The 20937-nt window shown below is 37.5% G+C and overlaps 1 protein-coding gene across 2 annotated transcripts in view; it reads left to right on the forward strand.

The window, feature by feature from the left end:
- UTP20 (UTP20 small subunit processome component) overlaps positions 1–20937 on the forward strand; it is a 92031-nt gene that overhangs the window by 59392 nt on the left and 11702 nt on the right. The window contains exons 37-50 of one of the 2 annotated variants that reach the window (XM_070507142.1): positions 380–520; positions 963–1100; positions 4569–4708; positions 4966–5048; positions 7345–7661; positions 8712–8851; positions 10661–10817; positions 13941–14039; positions 15117–15284; positions 16682–16848; positions 17551–17692; positions 18592–18708; positions 19986–20156; positions 20390–20521. In XM_070507142.1, coding sequence (XP_070363243.1) covers positions 380–520; positions 963–1100; positions 4569–4708; positions 4966–5048; positions 7345–7661; positions 8712–8851; positions 10661–10817; positions 13941–14039; positions 15117–15284; positions 16682–16848; positions 17551–17692; positions 18592–18708; positions 19986–20156; positions 20390–20521 — 2112 coding nt within the window. The remainder of the gene's footprint in view (positions 1–379; positions 521–962; positions 1101–4568; positions 4709–4965; positions 5049–7344; positions 7662–8711; positions 8852–10660; positions 10818–13940; positions 14040–15116; positions 15285–16681; positions 16849–17550; positions 17693–18591; positions 18709–19985; positions 20157–20389; positions 20522–20937) is intronic. The other variant, XM_014835013.3, reaches the window with a different exon arrangement.

The following is a 20937-nucleotide window of genomic DNA, read 5'->3' on the forward strand; positions in this document are numbered from 1 at the left end:
ACAGTGGGAATGTTCTGCTTTGCTTTTTTTTTTCTCTGAGGAAGATTCTCCCTGAGCTGGTGTCTGTTGCCAATCTTCCTCTTTTCGCTTGAGAAGGATTCGCCTGAGCTAACATCTGTGCCAGTCTTTCTCTATTTTGTATGTAGGTCACTGCCATAGTATGGCTGCTGCCAAGTGGTGTGGGTCTGCACCTGTGAAGTGAACCCAGGCCACAAAAGCAGAGCGTACCTAACTTAACCATCAGGCCAAGGCTGTCCCCAGGGGAATGTTTTGCTTTTAAACAAATTTCAGTGTCTTTTTTTGTGTTTCTTCATATTACCTAGGAAGCACATTCTTTTTAAAATAAAAACAAAATTTTTTCTCAACTTGGTGTTTGCAGAGTATTCAACAGGATTATACCACACTGCTTTCCTGTTTAATTCAGACCTTCCCAGATCAACCAGAATTTAAAGACTTGGTACAGCTTACTGATTGCCACGATCCAGAAATGGACTTCTTTGAGAATATGAAGCACATTCAGGTAGAAGACAATTCTGCTATTTTTTTCTTACCTATAAACAAACATTTCAAACAGTTCTGTCTTATTTAAAAAGATATATTTTAATTTTCCAAGAAGTTTTGAGTTTCTCATTTCTTGATCTTCGTGATGTAGGAGTCGAATTTGCATAAGAGATGATCATTTCCTGGAGTCTGATTTCCTTTGTGTCATCCCAAAGCACAATAATACTGTCACTTTTCTCTGCCATTTGCTAGGAAGTTTAAATGCTTTCGGATCTATTGTTAAACAAATGCTATGGATTATGTCTCTGGAAGCAAAGCAAGGCACAGGTGTTTGCTCATGTAACACATGGACTGTATTTCACTCCTTTAATCCTTTCATAGAAAAGGAACTTGATACTAAAGTGGAGCTAGTTGTAGGAGAGATTCTTCTGTAACTAATTCATATTTTATATAACTCATAGATCCACAGGAGAGCAAGAGCCTTGAAGAAACTGGCAAAACAACTAATGGAAGGCAAAATCATGCTATCTTCTAAATCTCTTCAGAACTACATCATGCCTTATGCCATGACTCCAATTTTTGATGAGAAAATGCTCAAGGTAGGGCATTAGATCTAAAAACCAGTAAACCTCTGCCCATACCATGACACACTTTTGCAAAATGCAGCTGGGGTTGATAGCATCCATGTTGATGATGTCACCATAATTAGAGGGTTAGAAAACTTCTAAAGCCCTTAGAATTGTGCCTGTCACATAGTAAATGCTCTATAAATGGTGGCTGTTATTCATATTTTCACTATTATTAGTTCACAAAGGCCAACCACAAATATTTTCGCCTTTTAGAAATGATCACATTACCAAGATGGCATACTTTTATTTTTGTATCATAGGACTTAATTCTGGTAAACTCTGCTAATCAGCAGAGTCATCATTTTCCCAAATGCCTCATAAGAAATGAAATACATAGCTGCCTTTTCTTTAGCACCATACCAGTTACAGGCACTATTCTAAGTACTTTGAGTAATCTTACTTCATCCTCACCACAGCTCAACCCTGTGGGACAGGGACTGTTATCACTATTTTACAGGAGAATAAACTGAGAATAAGTGAGGTTATGTAACGTTCTCAAAAACACGCAGTCTGAACTGGTATTTGAACTTGGGGCTGTCTTCACCATTATACTATACAGTGCCTAGAACAGTGCCTGGCACATGGTAAGGACTTGGTAAATATTTACTGATTAAATAGACTAATGAAAGATGGTACCCAGAAATTCAAGTCTAATTGAGGTAATGTCAAGATTTGTGAGTTGAATTTATACTGTGTTGATTATATGGTCTTGTGCAAGGATAGGTTTCCTCTGTTGTTTCAGGATATTCAAAAATTTTTAAATAATTACCTAAATAAGTAAAAGAATACTCCCTGAATTCCAGTTTAAAGAGCCTGTAAGCACTACCAACTCAGAATTTAATGGCAGTAAAATGGGGAAGAGGTATGGGTGGAAAAAATAAATTATACTTAACTTTGGTTGGTGTTTGTATGGTATATCTTTTGATAGTCTTTTATTTTTTTAACATATTTGTGACTTTAAATTGTTTTTTTGTGGGTAGCATATAGCTGGGTCTTGCTTTTTTATCCAGTCTGACAGTCTTTGCCTTTTCATTGGTTTTAGACCATTTACATTCAATATGATTATTAATATAGTTGGGTCTAAAGCAGTCTTGTTATTTATTTTCTGTTTGTCTCATTTTTTTCTCTTTCTTCTATTGGATTAATTGGATATTTTTTAATGATTTTATTTTATGTCTGTTGGCTTGTTAGTTATCATTGTGCTATTCTTTTCCAAAGGTTTTGCCTCTACATTAGTTTTAAACCACACAATACATTGTTGTTATTTTTGCTCTAAACTATCAATTGTCTTTTAAAGAGATCTTTAAAAATAAGGAAAAGATCTTTTATATTTGCTTACATATTATAATTTCCAGGGGTCTTCATTCTTTGTGTAGATCCAGATATTCATCCTATGTCATTTTCCTCCTGACAGGAAGACTTCCTTTAAATTTTTTATAGTGCAGGTCTACTGGTGATGAATTCTTTCAGCTTCTGTTTGTCTTTTCTCATCTTTGTTTTTGAAAGATACTGTCTTTGAGTATAGAATTCTAGTTTAACAGGCTTTTTTCTTTTAGTACTTTAAAATATTGCTCTACTGTCTTTTGGCTTATATAATTTCCAATAAGAAATCATTATCATTCTTATTTACATTTGTTCCTCTGAGTGTAATATGTCTTTCTTTGTTTTTCTGCCTACCTTAAAAATTTTCCAGATGGAAAGAAAACCACGTCCTTTTATATCACTGGTTTTAAGCCATTTGATTATGAAGTGCCTTAATGTAGTTTCCTTCGTGTTTCTTGTGCGTGGAGTTCATTCTGGTTCTTGGATCTGTAGATTTGTAATTTTCGTCAAATGTGGAGACTTTTGGCCATTATTTCTTCAAAGATATTTTTGGGTCCCCTTCTTGCCTTTGGAGACTCAAGTGTATATTAGGCCTCTCAAAGTTGTCCCATAACTCACTGAAGCCCTTTTTCTTTTCTCTTTTTTTTTTTATGAGTTATTTTTTTCTGAGTTTCATTTTGTTTTATTTTTCTGTTATGTCTTCAAGTTCACTTAATCTTTTCTTCTGCAATTTCTGATCTGCTGTTAATCTCATCAAGTGTATGTTCCCTCTCAGAATTGTCTTTTCTATCTCTGGAAGTTCAGTTTGGGCCTTTTTTGTGTCTTACATGTCTCCTTAACATGCACATTCTTTCCTCTCCCTTCTTGATCATATAGAATATAGTTATATCAATTGTCTCGGTGTCTTTGTCTACTAAATCTATCGTCCATGTCATTTTTGGATCTGTTTCTGCTGGTTGATTTTTCTTCTCCTTAGAGATATTTTTCTGCTTCTTTGTATGCCTGGTAATTATTTACTAGATGCCAGACATTGTGATTTTTTACCTTGTTGGGTGCTAAGTATATTTGTATTTAAGTATTCCTGAGAATTGTTCTGGAGTGCGGTTAGTTTACTTGTGAGTAGTCTGGTCCTTTTGAGGCTTGCTTTTAAGCTTTGTTAGGCAGGAACAGCCTTTAGTCTAGAGCTAATTTGGCCCTACAACTGAGCCTGTATCTTTCTGAGTACCTGAACACCAAATGCCTCATGTGATATGAGGTTTTTCACTCTGGCTGATAGGAACATGAACTCTTCTTATCCCTGTGTCATCTTTGATGATTGTTTCACCTGTTGCTTTTTGGTGGTTCTTTTCCCATCTTTTTCTTACTCACGTATACTGATCAGGATGCAGCTGAAGACTCAAGGGGTTCTTTCTCAGGCAGCTTTCCTCTCTGAGGTGCTCTCTTTTCTCTGGTACTCTGCCCTGTGGACTCTCTCCACCATAGCTACAGCTCTGCCTCCTTAACTCAGGGACACCACAGGGCCCTTTTTGGGATTCCGCTCCTGTGCGATGACCTGACATTTCTCTCCACATAGTGAACTGGGGTAGTTATAAGGCACATGTCATTTGTTTCCTCTCTCGCGGAGCACTGTCCTGTACTATTTGATGTCCAAAATCAAAAACTGTTGTTTCATATATTTTTGTCTATGTTTCTAGTTTAAGGTTAGAGGGTAAATCCAATCCCTCCCAATTCTCCATCATGGTCTGAAAGAGAAGTCTCCATGACAGTGTACTCTGAATGCTGAGCAGTGCAATCTGTAGCTAACTTTGGTGTTTATCAGCTTTTACACATTGAATTTATTTCATTCACAGTCTATAGGTTTAAACCCCTCAGGGATGTTTGAGTAGAAAACAGTCCAAAATGTGTTAATATCCTTTAATTAAAGGAAGATGTCTTTCCTTTAATTGCCAACAAGTTTGCCTAGAGCCAGGGGAAAAAATAAAGTATAGTTTGGGCCTTCTTTCCTTTCAATAATTGCTGATCATCTACTATCCAAGTTTTTTAATGTACTGAGTTAGCTCTATATTTTATTAGCAAATATTTGTTTTATATTAATGCTCTTGATTTGTTTTACAGCATGAAAATATAACTGTTGCTGCCACAGAGGTTATTGGAGCTATTTGTAAACATCTCTCTTGGTCAGCATATATATATTACTTGAAACATTTCATTCATGTCTTACAGACAGGACAGATCAATCAAAAGCTAGGTGTCAGGTATGGTCAAGCTTCTTATTTTTTGTTTTTTTTTAAATGTAAATTTTGGATTATTTCCTGAAATAGTCTTTCTGTAATCTCAATTTACTTTTACCTTGTGTTAATGAGATTATGCTAATATTTGTTAAAGTCAAAAATACTTAAAACTGGTAAAAATAATTTTAATGTTTATAAGTCTTTAAATTTGCTCTCCTATTTTAATAGTCAAATGATATTATTAATCAAATGAACATTTCTGTGTACTTTTTTTTTAATAGTTTGCTCGTCATAGTGTTAGAAGCATTCCACTTTGACCACAAAACTCTTGAAGAACAAATGAGAAAAATTCAGAATGAAGAAAGTAAGTTTTTAAAACTTTCTTAAGCTAAATTTCCATCTCATTCTTGGATAATTTATAATCATGAATTAAAGAAGGAAAAATTCAACTTATTCCCTCTTTCTGCTCTTAGAGTAGTGACCAATGGATGAGTCAAGAGGCAGTTAAAATGAATGGTTTCAGTGTTCCTATAGAAACTTATTTAGCAATAGAAAAGACCAGTCTAAATTGTATAGATGAAAATTATTCACATAGAAATCCAATTTTATCACCTTCATGTGTGGAAAGAGCATTACGTAAGGAAAGTATGAGAAATGAATTACAAATTAGAGCAACAATTAATGAAATTTAAAGTATACACAATAGAAAGAATCATCAAAGCTAAAAGTAGATATTTGAAATTATTAGAAATTGGCAAACCTCTGACAAGATTGATCAATGAAAACAGAAAGCATAATAAACAAAATTACAAATATTGAAAGGTCACAATTAAGTGAAAAAGATAAAATAATATGACCTTTGTACTTGTAAATTTGAATACTGGGGTGAAATGTACAAATTCTTGGAAAAATAAAATACCAAAACTGATTTTGAAAGATAGAAAATCTAAATGGATCTCTAACCATTAAAGAAAATGAAGTTTAAAATTTTCCCCTGATGACAATGCCAGGTGCAGACTGTTTTATAGGCAAGTTCTATAAACATTCAAGGAATGGATAATTTCAACCTTATACCAGCTATGTCAGATGATAGAAAAAGAGGAAGCCCCCAGTAACTCATGAAGTTGGAATAAATGGTTAATGGAATTTAACATTAGCATATGAAAAACATGCAGATAGACACACGGTAAACAGTTGATTAAATTCAATATCCATTCATGATAAAAACAATTATAAAACAAGGAATAGAGAGAAATTTCTTTAACCTGTTAAAAGATATGAACATGATGTAGTCTATACAGAAGTCAAAATATAATGATGTACATCTGAAATTTATATGTTATAAACCAGTGTTACCTCATTAAAAAAAAAAAGAAAAGAAAAACCTAAAACAACATCATACTCAAATGGTAAAGAATTAAAAGCCTTTGCTTTAAAACCAGAATCAGTCTGCTACTACTTATATTAAACGTCAAACTAGAGGTTCTGGCCAGCACAGAAAAATAAGGAAAAGAATGAACACTTAAATGGGTCAAAGTATTTATCCTGATTGTTTTGACTAAAGACATTGAAATATTCTGGCCCTCAGTTTGCACTATTCCAATGTTCCTTCCTACTTGAAATTTTCTAATTCCTCAATTCATGGTAAAATCACTCTCCAGCCACACTTAATGAATAGAAAAGACTTGTTAGAATTTGTAGGAACCATTTGTATTTTAAACAATTAATGTACTAAAGCCCCTTAACAGTTTATCTTCAGTCAGTTGAATCTACATTTTGCAATTTTGCATAAACAGAAACATTAAAAAATTAAAATGCCTAATTTGCTTAACTGTCTCTTTTCTTCTTAGATATGAATGAAGTTTGAAACATTTATTGATCGCCTACTGTGAGCTGGGCTTTTGTAGACAGTATCTCATTTGTCCTCATAAGAACCTTACTTATTAGTTACTCCATATTTTTATGAGAAATTGAGATTCAGAGATGTGAATAAAGTAACTTTCCCAAAGCTACACAGCCCATAAACGAAATAAACCCTAATAGCTACCATTTTTTGAAAGTCAACAAAGTGTCAAACACATATTTTATGTGCATTATAGACTGTCTCTTTTAATCCTCACAATAGCCTTGCAAAGTAGGTGCCTTCTCCATTTTGCTGGTGAAGAAGCCAAAGCCCACTAGGCTTAAGTTAATTGACTGTGGTCACATGGCTTGTTAGCAGAGCTGAGTCTAGACTTGCCTAATACTGTACTGCCTAATTTTCTTTAATAAGCTGAATTCTATAATAATGGACATTTCTGCATGAGAACTGTTGGCTGCCATTATGGTTTTCATGCTCATGAATATAGGTTTTTGCTTTTGGAAACCTCTAACCACAGTACTTTGGAAGCTTTCTTTTTGATTAAGACCCTCCTGCCTCCCAATGCTCCCAAAGTACCCTGTCCTTGCTATTCTGCACTCTTAAAATTGCCAGTTTACCTATCTCTATCCCTCATTAGACTCTAAATCGTGAGAAAGCAAAAGATCATTACCCTTTCTTTACTGCTGTTTCTTTAGCACTTATCTTGCCTGCCCATAGTTGGTGATTAGATATTTTTTTATTGGATGTTGGTAGAAAAGAGTACTTAACACAACTGTGTTGTTTGCTTATTTGATTTAAGGTGACTTTTGTTGTTTGCTAAACACAGACACAATAGAAGTGATTGAGTTTCCAAAGCAGGAAGCCATGGAAGTAGAGCATGCGGATGAGGAAGAGAAGGAAAATAGATGTAAGAGTTTGTCAGACAATGATGAAGAACTGGGAAACCCTGATCCAGCGGATTGTGAAGGGACATCAGTTAAGGAAGCCGAGTGTATCGCGAAGTCCATCTCCTTCCTTCCTCGGAATAAGGAAGAATTGGAGAAAACAATTAAAAATATCCAAGGCACCATAACTGGGGACATCCTACCCAGGCTACATAAATGCCTGGCATCTACGGTAATCATTGTATCTGGGGCCCAGCAGGACTTTGTGAATGCGTGTGTTTGTGGGGCCAAGTCAGACTGAGGCTCCTAACTGTTATCAGTTAACTTCAGCTTCTGGGTTTCCTTTTATCTCAGCATTTCACAGTTCACCTCCCTTCTCTTATCTTGTCTTCAAGTTCCTGTCCTGCTACAGCTTGGGCAATAATATTCCTTCTTCATTGTGATTTTGATATGGTAGATATAGTATACTTTTCTATCTCCAAAGTAGACATTAAGATGACTCTCATTTCCCAAAAAAGGTTATTAAAAAATAGAGTATGTTTCCCTTTTCTACTTCTTGGCAACTTCTCTACTAGTCAAAAATACATCTTTCCCTTTGTTAATAGGGGTAACGTTTAGGAGTTCATTCTCATGAAGCCAGAGCCTTCCCTAATATTTAGCATAAAACGTAAGTCAGCAAACTGGGTCCCATGGGCTAAATTTAGCCTGCAGCCTATTTTTGTAAATAAAGTTTTATTGGAGCAGTTACGCTGATTCATTCACATTATCAAATTGTGCTTTTACGTTATAACAGCAAAGTTGAGTAGCTTCAACAGAGGCCATGGAGCCAAAAATACTTACTTACTATCTGGCCCTTTATGGAAAAAGTTTGCCAAGCCCTGATGTAAATATTGACTTGGTCATTTTGTATATTTGTAAATAAACCTTTTTGAGGCACTGTGTTTCTTATGTACCAACAATGTCACTCAAACACTTGGAAGTCCCTTTTGACACAAATTTTATGTGATTTTTCTATATCTCAAGCAGTCATAACCCACATCAGTGAAAACCTGGCTTTATTTTTTCTCTGGTTGCTCCTTTGAAAACATTCTTAGTCATGTTATTTTTATAATTTTAGAGGGTTGTTCTCAAATTGCATAATTTAGTTTGTTTTTGAAGACTAAACTTAGAAATGGACATAAGATATGTTAAAATAGTTTATCTTTCAAATGTAAGGTTGCAGTGTTGGTAGGTCCCTGATCCATTTATTTTTGTTTTAGTATAACCTAAATTTTTCTTACAGACTAAGAGGGAAGAAGAGCACAAGCTCATAAAATCCAAAGTTGTGAATGATGAGGAGGTGGTTCGAGTTCCTTTAGCTTTCGCGATGGTTAAACTAATGCAGTCCCTTCCACAAGAAGTTCTGGAAGCTAATCTGCCAAGGTATGTTGTGTGACAAATTAGAAAGTTCAGTGAATCTCAAATTGGTTCTTTCTTCCTGACTTTTGAATCTCTTGTCAGAAAGAGTAGAAGTACTGTCAAAATTTGCTGTGGTTCAGAATCACAATGACATTCTTTACAGAAATAGAACAAAGAATCCTAAAATTCGTATGGGGCAACAAAAGACCCTGAATTGCTAAAATAATCCTGAGAAAAAATAACACAGCTGGAAGCATCACAATCCCTGACTTCAAAACATACTACAAAGCTACAGTAATCAAAACAGCATGGTACTGGTACAAAAACAGGTGCACAGATCAACGGAACAGAATTGAAAGCCCAGAAATAAAACCACACATCTTTGGACAGCTAATCTTCGACAAAGGAGCTGAGGGCCTACAATGGAGAAAAGAAAGTCTCTTCAACAAGTGGTGCTTGGAAAACTGGACAGCCACGTGTAAAAGAATGAAAATTGACCATTCTTTTTCACCATTCACAAAAATAAACTCAAAATGGATCAAAGACCTAAGGATTAGACCTGAAACCATAAAGCTTCTAGAAGAAAACATAGGCAATACACTCTTTGATATCAGTATTAAAAGGATCTTTTCAGACACCATGTCTTCTCAGATAAGGGAAACAGTAGAAAGAATCGACAAATAGGACGTCATCAGCCTAAAGAGCTTCTTCAAGGCAAGGGAAAACAGGATTGAAACAAAAAAACAACCCACTAATTGGGAAAAAATACCTAAAAGTTATTTATCTGACAAAGGGTTAATCTCCATAATATATAAAGAACTCACACAACTCAACAACAAAAAATCAAACAACCCAATCAAAAAATGGGCAGGGGACATGAATAGCCATTTCTTCAAAGAAGATGAACAGATGGCCAATAGACACATGAAAAGATGCTCATCATCACTAATCATCAGGGAAATGCAAATCAAAACTACACTAAGATATCACCTTACACCTGTTAGAATGGCAAAAATAACCAAAACAAAAAGTGGCAAATGTTGGAGAGGTTGTGGAGAAAAAGGAACCCTTGTACACTGTTGGTGGGAATGCAAACTGGTGCAGCCACTATGGAAAACAGTATGGAGATTTCTCAAAAAATTAAAAATAGAAATACCATATGACCCAGCCATCCCACTGCTGGGTATCTATCCAAAGAACTTGAAATCAGCAATTCCAAAAGTCCCATGCACCCCTGTGTTCATTGCAGCATTATTTACAATAGCTAAGACGTGGAAGCAACCTAAGTGCCCATCAACCGATGATTGGATAAAGAAGATATGGTGTATATATATATATATATATATATATAGTGTGCACACACACACACACACACACACACACACACACACACACAATGGAATACTACTCAACCATAAAAAAGGATAAAATAGTCCCATTCACAACAACATGGATGGACCTTGAGGGTATTATGTTAAGTGAAATAAGCCACATAGAGAAAGACAAACTCTGTATGACTCCACTTATAGGTGGAAGTTAAACATGTAGACAAAGAGAACAGATTGGTGGTTACCAGGGGAAAGGGGGGGTGGGGGAGTTGGGCACAAAGGGTGAAGTGGTGCACCTACAACATGACTGACAATAATGTACAACTGAAATTTCACAAGGTTGTAAACTATCATAATCTTAATAAAAAGTAAAAAAAAATTTGCTGTGGTTTAGAATCCTAATTGGGAAATTTGGGTTACAAGCAATTAAGAGACAAAAGGATATTTATATTTTTATTTGCTTTGGTTTATTTGGTTAGTCATTTTTCAATTTCTCATTTTCTAGTATTTTGCTGAAAGTATGTGCCCTCCTCAAGAACAGAGCACAGGAAGTCAGAGACATTGCACGTAGCACTCTCGCAAAAATAATAGAAGATTTGGGTGTGCACTACTTACAATATATTTTAAAAGAATTACAGACTACTCTTGTCCGTGGATATCAGGTAAATTGCATCTTTTGCTTTATATTCAGGTTGGGTTGGAATTCAAATATTTGTAATTTGAACAATTCATGGTACGTTGGGTCTGTCTTCAGTAATGTTGATCCGCTGAGATAGCAAGCAAGAATATTCAAAAGTTTCTAATCAGTATTTTAAAAATCTGTTTTTCAGAAAGCCCCTGTATTTGATTTTTTTTTTTAAAGATCCTTACAGGCCTGGGTTTCATAACCTGTCTTTTTCTCTCAAATCACTTGATAGCAAGTTTTGTATCCTCTGAATTCTTAATAAAATTCTTGTTGAATGTATATTGAATGTATTGCCACAAATGTGAACAATAAGGAATATACACATATGTTTAAAAGTTGGAACATATGACATAAGTCATAAAAATAGTAAGATCACCAGATGGAATACAAGGCTCTTGAGTTACACAGCTGTGTAACTCCTCGCTCCTCCCAGTGTGGGGCCTGGAGAAGGGGCATCCGCAGCACCCAGGAGCTTATTAGAGATGCGGAATTTAGGACCCTCCACCTGACCTACAGAACCTGTATTTTAATAAGATCCCTGGTGATCTGAAGTTTGAGAAACAGTTTGTCCCTTTCAAGTCCCCGGCCTAGACTCCTGGAAGTTAGCTTTACCTTCTGTGTCCTAATTTTTCCCTATTCTGTAGGCTGTAAGTCTGACACACTAAAAATACCAGTATTTATTTTGACTCCCTCCCTGTGTGTAGTTTTCAGTAGTTGCTCTAGGGATTCCTGTGTACATACTTGCTTCTAATAATCTGCTGAGAAGAATATTTTACCACCTCAAGTGGAACATAGATACCTTATAGTCACGTTGGTCCCTTTGCTTTTCTCCTTTTTTTTATAGTTCTTTGTGTATTCCATCTCCGTATGTTGAAGACTTCATCAGGCAGTGTTAAGAGTTTTTGCTTTTAATCATCAGAAGTATTTTAAAGAATTCAAGAGCAGAAGAGTAGTCTATTATTTTGCCCGGATATTTATCATTTCTTCTGTCCTTCCTTCATTTCTGAATTTCTACATTTCTGTCTGGTATCATTTCCGTTTGGTCTAAAGAACTTCCTTGAGTAATCTTGTGGAGCAAGTGTTAGACTTTTTCATTTTTGTCCCACCAGTCCCTGAGGCTCTGTCTGTTCATATTTTTTTCAATCTTCTTCCTCTCTGTTGTTTAGATTGAATAATATCTGTTGATCTATCTTCAAGCTCACCTACTTCTTCCTCTTTCATCTCCATCCTGCTATTGGGCCCATCCACTGAGTTTCTTATTTCAGTTATTGGGCTTTTCAGTTCAAAATTTCCAGTTAGTTCTTCTTTGCGTCTTCTGTTCCTTCCTTAACACTTTATTTTTCCGTTTGTTTCAGTCCTCCAGCTAGATAGCTGGTGCTTTATTTCTCCCACTTTCCCATGCACTTCCTGCAGCTATGCCCATGTCAGAGGCCAAGAGGTGGCAAGACAGAGAAAGAAGAAGAGCAACTAGGGTTGGCCACCCTCTCAGAGCTGCAGTTCCACTGAAGGAGAGGAAGGTTCCCCTCCCATGGAGTTGTGGCTCCTGCAGTCCCCATTTCTAGGCCACTGCCACCACCACCACCACAGGGTCATTGGAGGGATGGGGTGTGGGAGAATGGAAAAAAGAAAGAGGAAAAAAAACAAGGAATTTCCTCCCTCTCTTGGAGCATTATGAGTTCCCTCTTCTACTCTTCAAGCCCGGGGCTTCGCCAGAGCTCTGTGCATCCTGACACCCACTCGCGTGTTCACTGGGGGATGCCAAACAGAAAATAGTGCTGACCTCACTAGAAGTTTGGTGGTATGTGCATTCTGGTATCCTTCCCCAAAAGCTGCTCCAGGCATCCTGTCCAGTTTTATAGCTGCATTCCGTGGGAGAGAAGGATAGAGTGTGCTTTATCCACCTTACCTGGAAGCAGAACCCTTGCTGGTGTCCATTTGTATTCTGTTCTTTCAACCAGCATTTATCTCGTGACCACTTTGTATGAGGTGCTGTGTTGGGCACTGAGCATACCAGGATGGATACAATACCACTCTGTCTTTGAGGATTTATTCACATTTTAATGGAGCACTTGAGGTATTAAAATAAGTAGCCCTTTTTTCTCTAATCAGCTGTTCTTTAAGTCTGTCCCATTATTTATTAAAATAGGGATAAGGGAACAACTGGTTTGGGTTTTAGTTTTAATTATGTAAATACAACCAAAATTGTACTCTTCAACTGTCATTCTTCATCCCCCAAAAGAATTTCTTTAAATTAGATAAAGCCCTCAGCAAACATTTTAAATATATAAAAGCAGATCCTCTCCAAAGTACTGAAAGATCACAGGTAGATATGGATGACACTCTGCCTTCAAAATCAGTCTATGCAGTGACAACCAAAGGTGTTTCCTTAGCCTCTGATCATCATTTGGTGTTTGCCTTGATAATTTGGCAGCACTGGAACCAGTATATAGAATGCACAAAGCTTCAGAGGCTGCGTAGCGTAGTGACACAGAGCTGGGGCTCTGGCACCAGCCCGTCTGGTTTCCAATCTTGCCTCCACCACATCTTACCCATGTAGCCTTGAGCAAGTTACTTGACCTCTCTGTGCCTCAGCTTCCTCATCTGAAAAACACTGATAATGTAGTACCTACACCATAGAGTAGGTGAGGATTAAATGATTCAATACATGTGAGGTGTTAACATAGGACCCAGCCCATGTTAAGTTCTTAGGAGTGGTAGGTGTCATCATTATTGAGGGCAAAAACTTATTTGTTTCCGTTGTAAACTTTGATTATATTCAGTATTGTCAAGCTCCTTAATTCACAGCTAGGTCTTTAAAGTTCAAGACTCTTGTCCTTTCTTTACAAATGACCGGCCTGGTTTAGTCACAATAATAGATCCTAATCCCGGTCGTGTGTTTCTGAGCATCTTTTGCTCTGAGTGACCCTTTGGTTAGAGGATTTTGGATAGTGATATAAGTATGTGTCATTTGTCAAAGGTTCCCCCTTCAGTAATGACAGATACACACTCTGAGTGCTCTCTTTGCAGTACTTATAAGATCTGTTTTTTTCTAGTGTGGTATTCTTAACCACTCATATTTTTATTATGCATTTCATTTTAGGTCCATGTGCTGACTTTCACTGTTTACATGTTGCTGCAAGGCCTCACCAACAAGCTAAAAGTCGGGGATTTGGACTCCTGTTTAGATATAATGATCGAGGTAAGATTTAGAGAAAAGAATTCTGATTTTTTTTAAATGGGCAAAGGACACAAAAAATCATTTCACAAAATAAGAAATAATGATAGCTTATAAAAGTGAAAACAATGAAGCAAAGTCTCATCTCTTAGATTAGCAGAGGTTTAAAAAGCTGACTCAGTGAAGTGAGATGGGTGCTCTGCCGTTGCTAGTATGTAATAAGTTGGTATACCTTTCTGGAATCAGGGGCTTTTGAAATGAGCACAACTTTCAACCACTTCCAAGGAATTAGGAATTATTTTAAAGGAATAATCAGAGATTATGTCTAGAGTTTATATAAAAGTATATAAGAGGTATATAAAAATATGTAAGAGATTTATTTAATAATGATGAAAAATTAATAGCAATCATCTGTTAAAATTGGATAATGTGATAATTTGGGTGGGTAAAATTAGGAAGAGTCTAATTTTGCCATACACCCTTTTGTTCATTCCTGAAAAATGCAGACACTAACATTGTGAATTAAATACATTAATTTTTTGTTTGCTTTTTCTCCCCAAATTCCCCCAGTACATAGTTGTGTATTTTTAGTTGTGGGTCCTTCTGGTTGTGGCATGTGGGACGCCACCTCAGCATGGCACAGTGAGCGGTGCCATGTCCACGCCCAGGATCCAAACTGGCGAAACCCCGGGCCGCCAAAGCAGAGTGCGTGAACCTAACCACTGAGCCACAGGGCCAGCCCCAAATACATTAATTTTAACAATTAAGTTGCAAATATGAGAATTTCTTAGAGAGAAACTAAGCTACTCTTTAGTAATATCAAAGAAGAAGTACCTATCTGTATATTATACAATTGTATGTGTAAATTTATACAGTATTCTTTTATTTGCCATTATTATAAAGTTTCTGTATTTGTTTGTTTTTTGGTAATTAGTACCGTAACTACATTGAAAGAAGTGAAATCTATTAGAAAGTCCAACCATCTAATTTCAGTCCAATCCAACTTGCTTTCCTTCATTTGGACATACCAGTGCTCTTTTCAAAGACTGCTTATAGCTTGCTGAGTGCACATAATTGCCATTTGGCCTTTTTCTTTCAAAGATTTTTAACCATGAGTTGTTTGGTGCCATTGCCGAAGAGAAGGAAGTAAAGCAGATCCTCTCCAAAGTCATGGAGGCACGAAGAAGCAAGAGTTATGATTCTTATGAAATCCTGGGCAAGTTTGTAGGAAAAAATCAGGTTACAAAACTTATCCTTCCGTTAAAAGAGGTAAGGACTTGAATGCCATAAGCAGATCCCCAGGTTACAACATTGTAAGTTCTTGAAAAGAACCTTGCAGGGCAAACCATAACACGGCAGTTGATCGTCACAATTTCCTTTGGTGCTAAGGACGCCAGTACCATATGGCCACTAGCTGGCAGCCCTGAGTTGGGCATTCTAATCCTAGAATCAGGGTCCCTGATGTAAACCATGAGTTGTAGAAGGAAAGGCAATAAGAATTAAGTGCAGGGGAATTTAACAGCTGGGTCCAGTTACAGCTGCTAAGAACACAGCCTTTAGAGTCAGACTGCTGCACGTTCTAAGCATTGTACTAAATTCTCTCTTCTCATCTATGCAACCACCCTTGAGGTTGATGGTACTTCCATCTTAAACGGAGAAGAAAATTCAGGCTCAGAAAGGTAGAAAGGAACATGGTTTAGGAGGAAAGTCTGGATTTAGTTCCAGATCTTTCTGATCCAAGGCTCACATTTTCCACTGTTTCATTCTGCCTTCTATTGGGCAGGGACTGTAATTTACTACCTTCCAAATGTTCTCTGTGCCTGTTGCAGGGGTGAACATTCCATGAACAATATCAATTCATTTTATTACAGTTTTATGTACTAAAACTAGAGTGAAAAACACTATCTAAGACATGAAATAACTATAATCCCAAATGTTTTGGTGCTAGATTAACTCAATAATTGTTCCTAGAATGCATTTAGTCTTCTCCGAGCCTGATGGAAGAATGGTAGATATGCTCTGAGGAGAGAGAGTCAACAGAGCACATGTATTTTTCATGTATGTCAATAAGTCCCTCTAAGTTAATGAAAGTTATTAATACCATGTCCTATGGAAGGGAAGAGCTATGAAGTGCTGAAGGTTTTGCTGGACTTGATGGTCCTTGGGTTCCCATTAAGTTCCTCTGATTTGATGCAGTAACTAATACCAAACCCTGAGGCTTAATCATCACACCACTTCATTAGCATGGTTTCCTCTGAGTAGTGACACTGCATTTTGTTGATATTATGTGTGTGTGTGTGTGTGTGTGTGTGTGTGTATGATTGCCTAAAAACCACCCCCTTTAATGCACTTGGAGAGTTGACATCTTCCAAGTGTCACATCCTATCTCCAGCGACGTGCCCTGAGGCCTCACCAACAAAGAGCGCATGGGGGGAGTGCAAGAGATCCAGAGGCACACACATTGCTGACAGTGGTTATCTCTGGGGTTGAGGTTATAGGTAAATTTTACTTCATATGTTATGTTTGAAATTTTATTAAGAGTGTGTCTGTTTTTTAATTAGGAAAAAAAGCATATTGAAAAACAACTATATAAAAGAAAACTACGATTACAACAACTCAAAATGCAGTTCTGTGTTACCCCAGCATGCATTTATGTTTGCCTTTAGATCTTACAAAATACCACGAGTTTAAAACTGGCCCGGAAAGTTCATGAAACCTTACGCCGAATCATAGCAGGATTAATTGTAAACCAGGAAATGACAGCAGAGTCCATTCTATTGCTCAGTTATGGTTTGGTCAGTGAGAATCTCCCCCTGTTAACAGAGAAAGAAAAGTAAGTTCGAAAAAACATTATCCTTTATGTGCTTGCTTCTAATAAGCCGTTCATTTCTCAATTACTCTTAAGTATTAATCATTTAATAATTTGCTTTAGTAAAAAAAAACTTATATTTATCTGAATTATAAGAGGGTACTACTTTGTGGCATTTGGGCTGAAGTCCTTCCAAGTGATATGTCTCAACATGAGAGTATTTTCCTAAGAGTGAGGTAGCTATGACAGCAGCCAATTATCTTGACGTTTCTCTGACACTGTTTTTGTTTTAGATATTTACTGAATCAAAGTTAGGATAGATTTTAAATATATGTCACTTGTTCTGATCAAACAGAGATTTAGACCTTAAAAGATTTTAAAATACCTTACTAGTAAACTTCCTTTAGATTTTGCTTCTGTGTTCTAAAAGAGACTCCTGGGCATTTATTTTCAGAAATCCAAGAAAGGGAGCATATCCGCTTGCTGTTCATCTTCATTTAAATGTGTGTGTGTTTGTCAAGCCTGCTTCTGTTTCTAGGGTTGTCCTAGTATCCTTGATCAACAACCTGATAATCTCTCTGTGTCTTGTGATTCAGGCAGGAAGTCACCCACAGCACACAGCACGTTATTTAGTGCTGGACTCCCATCCCCAGAGAGGGCCACAGTAATTTCTGGAAATGCAGCATACATTGTTCTGCCCATTTTTCATTCTGTTGTGATTGACAGGAATCCAGTAGCCCCTGCACCGGATCCCCGTCTGCCACCACAGAGCTGTCTTCTGCTGCCCCCAACTCCAGTTCGAGGCGGGCAAAAAGCTGTTGTGAGCAGGAAAACCAATATGCACATATTTATTGAGTCTGGGCTTCGGGTAAGAATTAGCCTTAAAGTGACACTTGCTGCCCACATTGAGTCTGTGTCTTTTAATCTTCAGCTGAATTTCCACTATTGCTCATTTCCACTGTAAGTGCCTTACTGTAAATAAATTGATGGATTTTTTTTTCAAAGTGCATTATTCCAGTGACTATTCATCTCTTCTAGTACTTATTTGATGATATAACTGTCTCAGAATTCATGATTCTGACCTAATATTTATTGTGGCTTCACTGCTGCTTTGCCCTTGAGCACCTTTGAATTACTTTGGATTTTTTTTAAAGATGGTAAGCTTTTAAAAACACAAATCTGATCGTTTGATTTCATTTTAAAACCCTTCATTGGCTCCCGTTTTTCCTAGGAGAGAGCCCAGTCCTTCATTTGGGCTGCAAGGGCCCAGCCCCATATTGTACTGCTCCAGCACACGTTCCAGCCACACTGGCTTCATTCTTCTGTAAAGTCAGCACACTCTTCCTGCCCCAGAACCTCACCACCTACTCCTCCATCTGCTCGGATCCCTACAGAACTCTCAAAACACCCTGCATTTATAGTTAACTGTTTCCTCGAGTCTGTCTTCCTGGCCAAGATCCCTCAGGGCAGGGACCGTGTCAGTCTTGATCCCTGCTGTGTCCTGCATGTTGAGCCAGTGCTTAGAATCAAGGTAGATCCTGAGTAACCATTTGGGAAATGAACGTAGCATCTCAGCCGCACAGTCAGCTCGCACCTTCTTTACTTTCTGAGACTCTCCCAGGCAGTTTCTCATTTCTTCAAAATTTTTGTCACTTCAAATAGAAGCATCTTAACATTTCATGTTTCTCTCTTAAAATCATTTCACCTTTACCTAACGTATTTGGTCTTATGAACAACTGATGTGAAATATCTTTTTAAATCTTTTAGCTTCTGCATCTAAGTCTGAAGGCTTCTAAGATCAAGTCTTCAAGTGAACATGTTCTGGAAATGTTGGATCCTTTTGTGTCTCTCCTCATAGACTGCCTGGGTTCCATGGATGTGAAGGTGAGCATCTGTTCCTTCACAAGAGGTGTGTTGTGCAAAATATCTAGAACTAGGCTTGCTTCACAAAATGGTTAAGTTTTTAAAGGGATTTATGACATCATGAACCATCCCTATTCCCTGCACTAAATTGCTCCCTAATTTAATAATCCCATATGTTTGGATAGCCCTTAACAGTTTTAAAAGCCCTTGTAGGTACATTAATTATTTCTTTAGATCCTCACAGCAACTTCATGAGAGTGGGTGGTGGTGTCCTCATTGTCAGTGGTCATCATCATCACTACTGCTACTCACTGCTCTGGATCCTCATAACAACCCATGAGGCATATATCATTAACGGTTCTGTTTCCTAGATGAGAAAGCTAGGCCTTAGGCTAAGGGACTTGCCCCAGATCACAGAGCTAGGCTATGAGCCTCAATCTGTCAGACTCCAAAGCCTACGCCTCTCCCGCCGCCTCAGATTGCCTGTTTCACAGTGAAGGTGCTGTCAGGTCAGGTAACATCTCCTTAGTTGAACAGGTAAAAGCAGCAGAGCTGGGCTTTAACCCTGGTCTTTCTGATTCCCAAGCTCCTTCCTCTCTGCCTTCACCTAATCCACCCAGTAAGGCCGTCACAGCATCCAGAGCAGAGGGGTCTGGTAGGTGGAACTGAACTAGCTGATCCAGATGACCTCTAAAGGTTGGCCTGGAGGAGGATTCAGGGATCCCTGTGTAATCACTTGGTCTCAACACACTTTTTTCATACCTTTTGCACAGCATTTAAATATATTAAATTATAGTTCATTGTTCTCATGCTTAATTTCTGAGCTATCTGCTCCTTAAATGAGGGATGGCATCCTTCTTATCTTTATATTTCTAATACTCAGTAGAATGCCTTGTATACATAATACAAGCTTAGTAAGAATGGATTAAATCGAAGTACCATTCTAGAAAATAGAAAAGTCGTTTATGAGGTATTCCTCCCCTAAAATAACAAATTGCTAAAATTGGCCAACCCGTCTGATCATTTACCCTTGTAGGTTGGGAATACAGTAAGTCAGCACCTTTTCTTATTTGCTTGTGATCTAGTCTTACTTGCCTTGGAGAAGCAGTAGGTTCTTCTACAATGGGGAGTGGGAAACTTCCTCATCTTCTTAGCCTTTGGCACAGTTCTTCCAGAGTGGGCTGGTAGAGCCTTTCATTCCTTCAACTCGATTGCTTAGAGAGTCTACACAGCCTCAGGTGCTGGGTGATTGGGTTTGGTCACTTGGTAAGTTGATTGCTTTTGTTTTTGCTTTTCAGGTGATCACGAGTGCTTTACAGTGCCTGATCTGGGTCTTGAGGTTCCCTCTCCCTTCCATAGACACAAAAGCGGAACAGCTGACAAAACACCTTTTCCTTTTGCTGAAGGACTATGCAAAACTCGGGGCTGCCAGGGGCCAGAACTTTCACCTGGTAGTAAATTGTTTCAAGGTGAGGCGTTTTCACTTGCTCTTAGAAAAGGCCACGACCAGCGTTAACATCAAAGTTAGTTTTGCCCCTTGTCTTTTGTGGTCTTGGTCAGAAATTTTTCCAGATTAATTTGCTGAGGTCAGAGGGCTGGTATCCTGTGTGCAAAACTACTGATGTGACATTAAGTCTGTTATTTCACTAGATCCTGGTTTGTGGGACGTCCTGGCTATTAACCTTGCTGTTGTAACTTGCAGTGTGTGACCATACTCGTGAAGAAAGTGAAGTCTTACCAGATAACTGAAAAGCAGCTTCAAGTTCTCCTAGCATATGCTGAGGAGGACATTTATGATACTTCAAGACAAGCCACCGCATTTGGTCTTCTGAAGGTATGGTGTCACCAGCAGGTCGGATTGTGCAGTTTATGAGCCGCATGTCAGATAGTTAAAATAACCTGGAACATAGAGTTTTGACTAGTTGTAGACGTCCAAAATTAAGTGCTGTATAAAGATTATGGTGATTTTGGTGGATTAATTATAAGCTAATATCTACTTATTAAAAAGTTTGAATGTGAGCTCTATATTAACACTTCCAGGGAATTCTGTACAAATACAAGTCCTCTTCTTGTATTTATCATATTGGACATTGTTTTTTCCTTTTTTTAATTGTGATAAAATATACATAACATAAAATTGACATTTCAACATTTTAAAGTGTGTCCTTTTTCTTTTGGAGATACTTTAATTATGTTTGAAAACTGCCTGTGACTGCTTTAACGTCAGGTCAGCTTACACCCATCTGCAGT

The sequence above is a fragment of the Equus asinus genome, chromosome 4, assembly GCF_041296235.1.
Source record: "Equus asinus isolate D_3611 breed Donkey chromosome 4, EquAss-T2T_v2, whole genome shotgun sequence".
NCBI lineage: Eukaryota > Metazoa > Chordata > Mammalia > Perissodactyla > Equidae > Equus > Equus asinus.